Source organism: Saccostrea echinata, unplaced genomic scaffold (assembly GCF_033153115.1).
Source record: "Saccostrea echinata isolate AGI-Se365-2 ecotype Australia unplaced genomic scaffold, CSIRO_AGI_Sech_v1 ptg000037l, whole genome shotgun sequence".
NCBI lineage: Eukaryota > Metazoa > Mollusca > Bivalvia > Ostreida > Ostreidae > Saccostrea > Saccostrea echinata.
Genome location: NW_026889786.1, coordinates 3,270,564 through 3,284,877, shown reverse-complemented (window position 1 = coordinate 3,284,877; position 14,314 = coordinate 3,270,564). Strand labels below are relative to the sequence as shown.

The 14,314-nt window shown below is 31.7% G+C and overlaps 1 protein-coding gene across 1 annotated transcript in view; it reads right to left on the bottom strand.

The window, feature by feature from the left end:
• Window positions 1-13,235, bottom strand: part of LOC133200204 (uncharacterized) — a 69,720-nt gene extending 56,485 nt beyond the window's left edge. The window contains exons 1-5 of the mRNA XM_061336007.1: window positions 13,062-13,235; window positions 7,484-7,577; window positions 6,595-6,721; window positions 4,481-4,623; window positions 2,758-2,891 (exon numbers count right to left, since the gene is read on the bottom strand). Of these exons, the coding sequence (XP_061191991.1) occupies window positions 2,758-2,891; window positions 4,481-4,623; window positions 6,595-6,721; window positions 7,484-7,577; window positions 13,062-13,223 (660 nt within the window). The 5' untranslated portion in view covers window positions 13,224-13,235. The remainder of the gene's footprint in view (window positions 1-2,757; window positions 2,892-4,480; window positions 4,624-6,594; window positions 6,722-7,483; window positions 7,578-13,061) is intronic.
• Between the last annotated feature and the right edge of the window lie 1,079 nt (window positions 13,236-14,314).

The window sequence follows — 14,314 nt, the reverse complement described above, 5'->3', positions numbered from 1 at the left end:
CTTTTAAAAATTTCACATATATTTATGCTTTATTTCTTCTTGACTAAAATTGTGACGATTCTGCAAAATTGCGGCAAAAATTGAAAACCTCACATCTCACAGGAAAGATATATTCAGAATCAAATGATGATTAATAAATGAATATGAGTATTACATGGTTAGGAAAAAGGTTTGGGTATCAGAAGAATGAAAAGCAGCTAGGTTTTATTGTGCAAAAATGTGTCCAGAAGCTATCCGTATTATTAAATTACGCGTGGTCTTAAGAAGTCTTTCATGAAATCTCCTTTTACTGTCACACTGGTGAAAATGCTAGCTGCAGAACTGAAGCGAAAACCTAGGTTGATAGACCGGTCTGTCAACTTTAACTTTTCCGTAGAGCTTCAGTTCTGCATCTCATGTAATACATGTTATTTTGATAATGTCGAAAATAATGATAATTTTCTTTAGAAAGTCATTTTTACATACATGAACATCAACAATATTTTTAACTCGTGTGAGGGGTGTTCGAAAAATTCGCGGACAATGTCAATCTTTATCATATTATTTCCAAAATATTCAAAATCAGCACATTATCATAAGTAAAATTATTGAATTTTTGATGTGTGAAGTTTCACTCCATGCGATTAAATGGAAATCGTGTTATTTAATTTCTTAAATCAACATGTTTTGTTACCAGGGATCCGGAGCAAGTTGACAACCTTGTAACGTCAAAAAAAAAGCGTCACAAGTTTCTCAAAAATACTCTCCCTATACACATTTCACACACAGTCATACCCACTCATTAAAGATGTATCTATATTACTTGATATTTAGTTTCCTAACAATTGTTCCAGTACCATGAGTTCATTTTCAAATTTTTGACCGAGTAAATCTGTTTCCAAAAGATCCGCAACAGTAAAGCACCCATCTCTTTCCATAACGTACTAACTCTTTTGATCAGATTTTTACTGATAATCCGTTTCCTCAAAGATCGTCCATCGTCTGATACAGTCTCTACCACTCAAAAACCACCTGTGCAATTTATACTCCAATTCACAGCTCACTTGACATATTCCCTGCTTCCTCCAGCCAGTATTTTTCATAATTTGTTCTGGAGTTTCCCCGAGTGCAACACTAAAAATTGTATAGCTAATTGCTCCTATGTCGTCATCTTTTTTTTTTTTAATGAGAACTACCTATCTTCTGAAATAAATTTCTTATCAGCGAATCAAAATCAGTCAATTTGGCATATGAAACGACCTAGCAATTTTTAATTTGAATGTCTGAATTTCAGAGATACGAAATATGTAGATAACGAACAGTTATCAAGCTCAAAGGACCATTGAAACAATACAGATTTGGAGCAGATCAAACACGGATCCCTATAAACATTAGAGGTGGGATCAGGTTCCATGGAGGAGTAAGCATCCCTTGTCAACCAATCACACCCGCCATGTGCTCCTGTCATGATCGGGTAAACGGAAAAATCTGTAGCCAGTTGAGTATGAAAATAATGGACTAGAACAACTTGAATGAAAAAAAAAGTCAGTCATCGACTTAATGATAGATTGTATTTGCTGACTAGTCATTGTATGGACCATAGAATTTGCAAAATGTTAACTTTAAACGAGACTGTTGATAACCTTGTTTCATCAACTTGTTTGTCAATAGCTTGCATTGTTTTAGAAATTGTTCGTACGAAGAGCATGCTCTTGTGTAACGAATCTATTGGGAGACGAGACTCTATATGCAGGTGATAAGGGTATATTGCTTCATAAATACAGTTATTATTTTGTGTTTTGTTTGTAAATTACTAAATTTTGACCAGCTCCTTGACTCCATTTTCGCTTTATTCCCTTCTTATATAAATATAATTATATCGATTTATTACTAAATCTGAAATTTTTAATATAAATCATTCGAATTCATTGTTAAACCACGTCTACCAAATTTGAATATAATATGACGTCAAGTTATGACAGAAGTTCGCGAATTTTTCAAACAACCCTCATAATGTACGTCGTAATAATTGAGCAAAATTATGACCATTTCACTTTTATGTTCTCGTATTTCTATGTATACACTAAAATATGCAAATTATATATGTGGCAGATTACTTTTCAAAGACAATTCATTTTGGATACCCAGTTTACGGGACAAGAGGTAAATAAGCTGATAAAACACATATGCTACTGTTTTACATATTTCAAAACAAGGTTAATTCAAAATAGATCTTAAATTCCATTAGATCACCATAGTATATGCAACGCAGGTAATTTTTTTTAAAGCTTCATTAAAGAATGTTTTGCAATGAATAAGAATGCAACAAGAAAATAATGAGTATTGTCCGTATAGTCCTCTTGTTTGTAGGACAAGGAAACATGCCTTGTAAATAATGAATGATTTTAATTATAAATTAATATTATCGATATCAGAATGATAGGTCGGAGACATGGTTTAAGAGTAATTTCCTTGACAATTTGCGTATTGTCAGTAAAAGAGGGACCATTTGATGTAAGCTCTACCCCGGAAATGTCACTTAGAACGACACCGGAAGCAATCAACGGAGAAAGGGAGTGAAATATTGCTAACAGAGTGTTCGAATAGTCTCATCTGTTACTGTCAAGTGAGAAGCGTCATCAGTCGTAATGATACTGTTAGCACACCCACTGTACTCATGTGTCACCTGTTGGACTAAGTTAATTTACTTTTTTCTGTGTATCAGGGATAAAGTTAGTCATTCAACACCATAAGTCTGATCTTGCAGACGACTGATACCTCTGGAATGTTGAGCTCGGCGTTGAGCAGTGCGTCAGCTACGTCACTAGTCATCACTCCGAGTTCATTGACGAATATGTCCTTCATCTTGTCAGGGTCTCGAAAAAATTTCTTCAGCAGAAAACTTGTGTCGTCTGCAAAGTAAACAATCGTTATTTTGTAAATTACTAATAAAATAAAATAATAAGTAATTTTTTATTATTTTCTTGAATATATAAAACTAATATATTTTATATCATGCTGTGAATAATTTGTGATTTAAATATACCGTATACACAGACCCCCCCCCCCCCCCCCCCCCCACCTGATGTCCAAACAATTTATAGTTCATGATTCTTTATAGCAAATTTCTCAAAAGTTAATCAAACTTATATGAAGCTTTTGAAATCCGTTTATTGTCTCTGAAGTGAGCAACAATAAACAATCCTATTCAACCCGTAATAGTATAGCTAACGATTTTACTAATTAGTATCTAAAACAACCCAAACGTATTGATGTAAATACTATGCAATTGGGAAACCCGTTTTTCAGATGGAAATGTTGAAATAAAACACTTACTTTTGTGCTGTGCTATTGTTTTCACTTACTTTTGTGCTGTGCTATTGTATGTGTACGATGCACAAAAGATGGAAACTAAAGAACATGGAGGAAATAGCTCAGGGAATGATTCATTGGATAACATTTTAAACTTTATGTTTAACGCAATGTTTTTATCATTAATAAAGTATGACATTGTTCCAAGCAATATCTATTTACGGGAAAGTATTCTATGGTAATAAAAAAAAGAATCAAAAATTAAAAATGGGTGCACGCAGGGATTAAACCCGAACGATGAAAAAATCCTTACTTTGATTCTGTGAATGAAATAGATACTTTAATCACTGCGTCATTAAACTTCTGGAACAAGTGTCGGCATTTAAATTTGGTTTGCGTAATGTGGTCTTCAAGCACTTTTACAATGCTTTTGTCATAAAATGTACTTTTAATGTAAAGTTGGCTTTGCAACCTTCTTTTTACTCCTATTTTGAAGACACACTTTCAAAAAGATTGCGCAAAGACAAATTAAAATCATATGAAGAAAAATGTGTCATGAACTGTTAAGTGAAAATGATAAATTGAGCTAACTTTGGTTTGTACATGGTATATACTAGTACTTTCAGTACTAATGAAACTAGTATAATATTGTATAAATTTTACGTCAAGTACATGTACAAGTTTATAAATTTAACTGATACAGTACAAAAAAATTGTTATGGTTGCTTTTTGATTTTTTAATCTTTTTTTTTTTTTTGACCAATCAGAGGTATTATTTTAAGCATGATCCCCCATGTTCTTGCGAATTTCATGGTTCAAAACTGAAAAATTGTAATTCAATTATGTAATCAACCGATTCATATGTGTAAATCATAAAAAAGTATTCATCATATATAAATAGAGTGTTCGACTTTTGTTATACACTCCATTCCACTCGTTTTGTGATCAAACTTAAAACAATAATTGATTTTATTTAAAATAACATTTATTCTACACAAATGTTTGATTTTTCTACCAAAATATTCATGAAGACTGCCTCATCTGATTTTTTTTAATTTGCATCAATGAAATGATTTTCCTATTGTTTGGCAAACATTGTGTCCCTGGACCCCTGTATCCTTTTCCCCTATGATTATAAGTATTCGGGGGTACAAAATAAATTTAAGATTACATATACACTGTAACTCACTCATCAGGTTTGACAGAGAACCATTCTTTGAGATGTCACTTATGGCATTGGCCAGCTTGACGCCGGTCTTTACGGACTTCAAGGCCTTAAGGGTCGGTTCGCTTGAGAAATGTGGAGTCAAATCTTGTATAGCTGCAGCAAAACTGAAAGAAGTGACTAAAATAAGGCTTTCTTTTATAAAAGGCAAGTAGCATTTCAGATAAATGGTGAAAAATGCACATCCCTTTTAGTGGTGTATATAGATATGTTTTTCATGTTGATATTTTTAAATTTTGTAACCATAAAGCATGAAAGGTTTGATTTGACAGGTAAAATTCTTCGACATAAATGATTGAATGGGATTGAATGGGATTAAGGATAGCCTTAAATCATCATGATTGATAATTATGTCTTTACTTTAAAAAAGAGGGAATATGTTCACTATATATATTTCTTGTGAGAGACTGTACGTGAAGCTGTTCGGATTTTATTAAAGAAAGATCTATCTATTTCTTTTGAAATTTTCATTTATTTTTTGCTTTTGATGTGAGGGTTTTTAGATTAACATTTGAAATGCAAAAAATTAGTTCTGATACGAATTCATCCATGCACGATGTTGTTTTGCTCATACCTACACTCCTTACAAAGTTCACACAGGGGGGAAACCAGACGCATATGTCGGATGAATAATTTATTCAACTTTTTTTTCAATTTAACAATGATTTCTATGCAAATAAGTTTTTAAAAAGCTCTACAGATATACGAGTTAAATCATCCCCAATATTAAACTATTTAGAAAAAAAAGAATCAATCCATCCCTAATATTCACCTAGTATGTACTCGTAGAAAATTCCCACACGGATATTGCGAAATCGTAAGGAATTTACTAACCACAAGAATTGGTAGGTTTGTCTACAAAAATAATTAAAACAGCTCAAGTCTCACATATCAGGATCTCTATCATTATCACAGGCAAAAGTTGAAATCTGTAAATCTATCCAGTGAAGCAAACATGTCAAAACTCTCTACGTTTTATTTGACTTTTAGTGATTTTTTTATTTTTTTTTTTTTTATTTCTTGAGCAATTATACGGGAGCTCATTCTGAATAATATCTATGACTTTTAAATAATTTTCGTTAAAGTACATCGTACTTCATTATCCATTAGAATTTTGTCCTATATCAAGATTGAAACCGAATAGCATGCATCTCAAATAAAGGTATCAGTGGGAGACATGATATTTTCGGTTCAAAAAATCTAAAAATTCTTTAAAAAGTAATAACCCCCCCCCCCCCCCAAAAAAAGAGACTGAAACTTTGTGAATAAAGTTTATCGAACTTATACCACCTCAGGCTGTGTAACTTACTCTTGAAGCTATTTTTTCTCTCCATATCATAATATACAGTATAAAGGACAATTTTATAAAATAAACATTCATTGGCCCAAAAAAGAAAAAAAAGGGGGGGGGGGCGACATAGAAAAAGAGAAAAGAAGTTGAGGATTAAACTTTTGTATTTGTTTTATTTATACTTAATCTAATCTCGAATCTTGTAATCATTGAAGCACTAGAAGTTCGTCATTAGTCTAGTGTTATCGTGGACCACAATGAAATAAAAATGCAAAAGCTCAGCGAAAAAAAAAGTTCAGGAACGGCGACACAATACCTGATAATTACCTGATAATAACTGTTAAACTTTTGTGCAATAAGAACTGTCTCAACAACATATATATTACAATACATATATAGCATCAAATTGTTTTCAATATTATCTATAGCATTTGTGTCTCTGGCCAGACTTTTGTTGAGATTGATCGGCACGTGATAAAATGCAATTCAGCATACTAGTAATGTTGATTCTGAGTTGAAATTTCGCTTTATAATTCGTTTCTAGGCCCATATGAATTTAATAATGATATTGTTTTAGTTTTTTTCAAAACACGTTATAATTGAATGGATTATAATTATAGAAATAGGCTTAGCAACCCGTGAAACATTCCTTGCACACATTGTTTCTTTATCCAGCATACATGTACATGTATTTACATTGCACATCAAAACTCGATCGAAATGTTTTTAGAATAAATATTTTATGAAATGTGAATTGTTCCCTCTTCGTTAAAGTGTGAACTCTTACCTATTCATATTATTTTGTTTTATTTCTATACTGCTCCGTGCTTCACATGGATTCTGTAAATTGCAGACTGTGGACTGTAGGAATGGAACCAGTCCAGCGCTGGGCATAGCGTGCTCATTGTAAGAACCTATACAGACAAATCTAGCTTTCACATTTTACTTTCAAAATTTTATGGTACCAATTTTTGGATTGATAGAAATCAACAGAGTGTTATTGTGAAACAAATATAATGGACATTAGTCTTTATAGAACTATTAGAACCAGGTGTCAGACTTTATAAGAATGTAGGCTTGAAAAGAAAATTCAGCGTGTTTCCAAAATTTTTTGTGTTTCCTGTATATTTTAATAACAGTTTACTCCTGTGGATTTTAATTACCGTATGTTACACCAATTTTCTTTGGTTTTATTCTAAAGACGGATTTTGATTTTCGACGAATGATACTGGATGGATTCGAGTATTTTATAAGAAATAATTAATTTCAGACACTACATTACAATTCTTCACAAAATATACATATCTTCATTTTTTCTTAATAAATTCCCGTCATTAATGAGTACTTTCTTCATAACTTGGCACTGATATATCCCCCCAAATATATTTTCTAATATTTGAAGGAAATGTATTTTTAACTTCAACTTCATAGTGAAAGGTGATAGTATATTATATTGTATTGCAAAAAAGTAAAATATATCCTTGTTATATGTACTGTAAACTAAGCTTTGTGACGTCCAATTGTATATATTTTGTATATTTAATGAGGATATAATTTCGTTTGCTTGATGTATCAGAGCAATCGCAATTCTAAGAAATACCACAATGAAAATTTCCTACATTCAGAATACTTCAGATCAAGTAGTGAGTAGATAATAAGAAGTAAATAATACTTACATGTATCTTTTTTCACGGGTGGTGTGCCTTGACGAATGATGATCACCACCAAAAATATAAACACTGGCCACACGACTTCTAATAGCAGCACATGCTAAAATTAATAATAATGATAACTAGAAACTCATTACTAGTAATGAGAAGGTCTTCCGTTATACGACTTCCTGTTTGCATGAACATGTCTTTTCCAACGTCGGTATTAGCCTAAAACTTATGTAGAAACCAAATAACTTAAAATATACTTTTTTGCTTCGTTTCCTCTCACGACCGGAAGTAATGACGACACACGATTTTTACACCAAGCAAATGAACTGATGACTGACTATAAGTCCTGAAAGTTTTAGAGTTCAGTCTTTTACTGTTGCCGAACAATTGTGAGAACAAATTCTAATTTTGAGGACAAGAAAACACACGACCGGAAGTGAACTGAATAAAAATCTCTGAATTTTCTCTTGACTTTTGCAGTATCTACAGCATATGTAAAAAAAAAAAAAAAAAAAAAAAAAAAAAAACATTTCAATTACTTATCTATAAGTGATATTTATGAGAAAGCTAAACCACGAAATAACGTAGTTTATCTTTTAAAACCGGAAGTTTAAAGTTTTTTTCCGGTGGAATTTAACATATTTTAAAACAGCGAAAGGGAAGCAATAAAGTGATGAAAATTTTAATTTTAAAAAGAAAAGTTGAAATTTTCGATTTCTTCGATCACTTCCTGTGATGACCGGAAATGACGGCTGACGCTTTTAACCCTATGTGTTTTGCCTTCTCACCAAGTTTTATTACTCCTACAAGTTTGGTGTTTTACTTTCATGCCGTTTCCGAGATCTCGCTGAAATAACTTTTCATTTTGTGGACAAGAAAACACGCGACCGGAAGTGAATTTTATTAAGATATTTCATGTCAATCTAGACAACTGCAGTCTCAATAACATATATAAAAATCATTTAAAGAACTCTATCTATAAGCGATATGTTGGGGGAAATTCAAAACCCCTATTATGTAGTTTTTCTCTTAAAACCGAAAGTTGTCGTTTTTTGTTTCCGGTGGAACCAAGACATCTCGTAACTGTGAAAAAGATACAATTATATGATGCAAGTCTTATTTCAAAAGAGAAAATTTGAAATTTTCGATTTCTTTGATCACTTCCTGTGACGACCGGAAGTGACGACTGACGCTCTTAAGCCAAATTGTTTTGTCTACTTCTCAAGGTTTAATACTCTTATCAGTTTGGTGTCTAAATCTCTTACCGTTTCTGAGATCTCACTCGGACAAGTTCTCATTTTGCGGACATTTAAACGCGCGACCGGAAGTGAATTTTACAAAGATATTTGACGTTACTCTAGACATTTGCAGTCTTGATAACATATTCAAAAATCAGTTCAAATACATTATGTATAAAAAATATTTATGGGAAAGTAAAATACTCAAATTATGCAGTTTTTCACTTATAGCCGGAAGTTGACGTTTTTGGTTCCGGTAAGACTAACATATTTCGAATCTACAAATAAGATGCAACAATGTAATGAAAGAAAAAAATCAAAAAAGAAAAGTTGAAAATTTCGATTTCTTTGATCACTTCCTGTGACGACCGGAAGTGACGGCTGACGCTCTTAACCCAAATGGTTTTGCCTACTCCTCAAGATCTATTAACCGTATAGGTTTGGTGTCTTAATCTCTTACCTTTTCTGAGATATGACTGGGACAAAATATTTTTGAAAAAAACGGAAATCGGACATATCTGACGACCGGAAGTGAATTTTGAAAAAATGAAAAAAACGCCTAGGGGTATTTTCATTCTCTATCATCCCTGAAAATTTCAAGAAAATCCGTCCAGCCATCTCTGAGAAAACGCTCCGACAAGAAAAGGGGAAAAAAAAAATAATAATAAAAAGAAACAGTAGAATCACTATAAGGTCTTCCGTCTGAAACGGAAGACCTTAATAATAACGGTTAAAATAACATTTAAAACATTGTCCAACTTATAGATTAGCAATTTCTATTCGTTTTTTTTTCAAAAGACAAGTAACTTTTCTGATATTTTGGTATTCACGAATAAAATAAAGAGGGAGACTGTCCAACGACGTATATTTATAGTATAAAAATACCTGGTTAGTCTAATGTTTAATGTTCAAAGATCTTTTTTTCTTAAAAAAATGGCTTACAATGTTGTACATGTATTTACGTTTAATGTTGTATATTTATCTACTTCTAATGTTGTATATGTATATGTATCTACATTTAATTTTGTGTATGTATCTACTATTTATGTTGTACACAATATATTATATATATATACTTTTAATATCGTATATGTATTTACTTTACTTTTATCTTCCTGGTCACAATTATTGCAATTTATGAAGAGATAAGACACTTTCTGTGATCCAGAAACATGTGTATATATATCAGGTTGCTTCATAGCCTTACTTTAAGAAATAGATTATTTATCAGTTTCTTAATACTATAAACAAGAGGACCTATTATACTTTATATATATGTACGTATTGTTACTACCAAATTTATCGAGTTAAACTGCTTTTATTTATTGTGGAGAATGATGAACTAAGGTTTATAACATACTGTCTTCGTGTTATTTTTTTAAAAGTATTTTTAATGTAGAAATGTTTTTAGTGTAAACATTAAAATACTTAATATTAACATTTTTACTAAAATTAAAATTAAGGGGGGATTCTTGTCTGTTTTCTGACAAGATGAGATATTCAAAGTATATTCGCTTATAGGTCTTATAGATTTAGATGTAAGGGCCTTCTTAACAATGAATTTCGTTAAAATTTTTAAACAATCAAAGACTTCACAAAAAATTTCAAATGTAAGTAAAATTGATAATAAGGGACTAAAGTTTTAAAATATATCAAATAAATATAATTTTTCAAACAAACTACAATTTTATTAGCTTTTAAAAGCTTCCAGTCTAAGTACAGATTTGAGCAAAAAATCTGTAAAAAGTGTTTTTTCTCGCTAAGTATAAACGGTCAACATTTTTTGTTTTTGTGTCAATTTGTATCTTTATATGACTACTTTACCATATGTGAAAATAATAAAAATTTAAACATATGAAGCATATTAAAATAACTAATATATCCTAGAAATTTAAGAAAAGTAGAGGAAATTCGGATTAGCTAATATCTATTTTAGTTGAATTAGTCATGTCGATTTGGTAGTATCATCTGAAACACCTTATACGGTAGTATCTTTTTATGCAAAAAGAAAAGTATTTAAACTTTTGAAATAGAAGTAGGCGTTGAATGATTGGCAACAGTAACTTTTCATTTTTATTGTGAAGGAAAAAGATAATGACTTTGACCAGACCTTGCTTCTAAAATAAAACGGTCAAATTTAATCTAATTGATACCATCACCCAGTGGTAATGTCTTCTTGAATCTGTGAAAATTTTATTAATTTCTAAATACAAGAAATATGAGAAGAATCCCCCCTTAAACTGAATAATGTTTAGGGACATGTCCGATTAGGATTTCCCGTACAATGCTTTTTATTCATTGTGGTGAACTTGGGTTTATAATACTGTCATTGTGTTAAGTTTTTAAATATAATATTCATTTTATATTTCTAATTGAAGTATTTATATTAAATATATTAAATACGGTAAGTGATCTCTTGACACTATTTTAACTACCGGGTATATAAGGCCGTGTCACACTTTCACGATTTATGCTACGATTACCCACGAATTAAAAAATGTTGAAAATCGTCGTTCATCGCCAGGTTAGTCTTGCGATTTTTCCATAGCGTGTGGAATTTTTTGCTGCGAGAACGGGGTGTCTACGATGTCTGTGCGACAAAGTACGATGTTTGTACGATTTAAGTATGAACTGAGGCCACAGCATTACGAACTGATTACGATATTTCCACGATTATGAAGGATTAAACGCGGTTACATACGATACTTGTACGAAGGACTACGATATGGCACGATACATGCACGATAATCCTACGATTAATGGTTATTTCTTACGAATATACTTGTAATGAAATGCATATAGAAGAAAGGGAGAAATGTTTGAAATTAATAAACATCATAGTAAAGTTAATTGATCAGGGTATAAAAGCTACAGTGTGGAGCTTTTGATTATGTTCAATCTCTTCATGAATTTATTGGGCACGGTCTTTATAGTTTCTGCGACAAATGCATTTTCAGTTTATTTCACTTTTCTTAGCTTCTTTCCTTTCATTTTATGCGGTATTTGACTTCGACAGTGTTAATACCAGACAACGTCTGCCTACATCGTAATAACTTGTAGTTCAATCGCACAGTACTCGTACAGCACTTGCTATCAATCATCCTTTTTCGTATCATATTTGCGGGAAAGTCGTCTATGTCAATTCGAAGAACACTCGCAGTAACTCGAAGGACACTCGCAGTAGCTCGAAGGACACTCGCATTGTCGCGAGTACTACGAAATTCCACGAATGTCGAAATTTTACCACGAATTTGTGTACGCGTGCTGTGCGGGTGTTGTGCGATTATATACGAACACTTAAAAATCGTGCTGTGTCCACGATTGTTTTGAACATGCTCAAAACAATCGCCGAGTTTTGCGATTTGCTGCGATTCAACACGATTAAGAAAGATATCCTACGACTACCTCTACGATAAATCCCGATTTGCTGCGATTTTTGAATTCGCAATGAATCGCAGCTATAAATCGTGACAGTGTGACATGGGCTTAACATAATGATTATTTTCTCGAAGATCTACTTACATGTGACACAAACAGAAACTATAAAGGCCATGTCCAATTAATTCATGAAGAGATTGAACACAATCAAAAGTTCCACACTGTAGCTTTTACCCTGATCAATTAACTTTACTATGATGTTTATTAATTTCAAACATTTCTCCCTTTCTTCTATATGCATTTCATTACAAGTATATTCGTAAGAAATCATCATTAATCGTAGAATTTTCGTGCATGTATCGTGCCATATCGTAGTCCTTCGTACAAGTATCGTATGTAACCGCGTTTAATCCTTCATAATCGTGGAAATATCGTAACCAATTCGTAATGTTGTCGCCTCAGTTCGTTCTTTAATCGTACAAACATCGTACTTTGTCGCACAGACATCGTAGACACCCCGTTCTCGCGGCAAAAAATTCCACACGCTATGGAAAAATCGCAAGACTAACCTGGCGATGAACGACGATTTTCAACATTTTTTAATTCGTGGGTAATCGTAGCATAAATCGTGAAAGTGTGACACGGCCTTATTAGAAAAACTTGATTTTATTAAAACGATTGTTTAAATTGGAATATATTATAAATCAAAACTCTTTCTCTAAATTGTAATGGCGTTACATTAAATCTAATTTTCAAAGAGTATTTTTTTCATGAAAGTTTTGATTTTCTCACAAAGGTAAGTGAGTAATATATTTTTTTAAATCTCTGCACGGAAACTTTAGCTAATGAATTGTAATGCATAGTGCATTCAGAGTGAAATGTGTGATTTTGTCAAGTAAAAGGGAAAAAAAATCTTGAGAGTAAATGAATACACACACACACGCACACAGATCCCCGCACACTAAGCTTTTTCTTACCTTTTGTCGTTTTCTGAGAATGAGGTTTTTCCACAGAAGTTGAAGAAACTGCCTAAAAAGGCCCATGCTTCCCAGACCTGAAACATCATCATAAAGTTTACGCAGCCGTTCACTTATTTTTAACTTAGACTCTTCATCATCAATATATCTATGATATTTCATGGCAATAGAGGGAGAGAAATAAATGAGTAACTCATCGCCTCTTTTCCCTTCCTGTTGTTAATTTCACAATGAAAAGTAAAGGAAGTAAACATAACGTATAACATGTCGAGTTTAACATGCACGTGAGTTCATGACTTACATGGATATATGTTTGAGTATTTTGAAAGCTTTTAAAAATATATGTTCGTTACAGAAAAAAGGAAGGGAAATAGAAAAACTATAGATCAATGGAAAATTGCGAAATATTCTTTTAAGTTTTTTCTATGATGTGTTAGAAGCTATTTGCTGTACATATTTTTATAATGTTACAATAAATATGCATTTATTCTAGAAATTATTTTCCCTAGATAAGGCGTTATATGTAAGATCCTACTGGTCAATGATATCAACCACTCATGTCTCCAATTTACTATAGTACGTATTTTGTTGCACTTGGCTATTGAATTTGTTTTCCTCTTTATCATTACTGTGATATATATATATATATATATATATATATATATATATATATATATATATATATATATATATATATATATATATATATATATATATATATATATATATATATTAAATTATACTTTTTAGATCATATTGAACTTTATTTGTATTGATTTTATTTTCAAAATCATTATTATATTCTCTCTCTCTCTCTCTCTCTCTCTCTCTCTCTCTCTCTCGTATTTTTGATATTATACAGAACTTTTTTATGTAATTAATTTATGTAATTAATTTGTTTTCCTTTTAAACAACTTAGTAAATTGCACTTGCTTACGCAATAGTATTTTTGGAATTATATAAACTTTGTTTGTACTGAATTTATTTCCCTCTTTATCATTAAATTGTATGTTTTTTCGCACTCGTACTTTTGAGCTTATATTGAACAGACTAGTACATATCCGTATTAAATACGAGTGTAAACAGTCTCAAGAAAGAAATGTAAATGAATGATTATTTACATTTCCAATGTCTTTGTCCGAGATAAAATCACAAATTGTAAAAATACTTTATTTCTACATAAATCTACTGGTTCATCGATAGGCGCGGTTAAAAAAAATCACGTGCGAGGCGGGACAAATAGAGACAGAAGC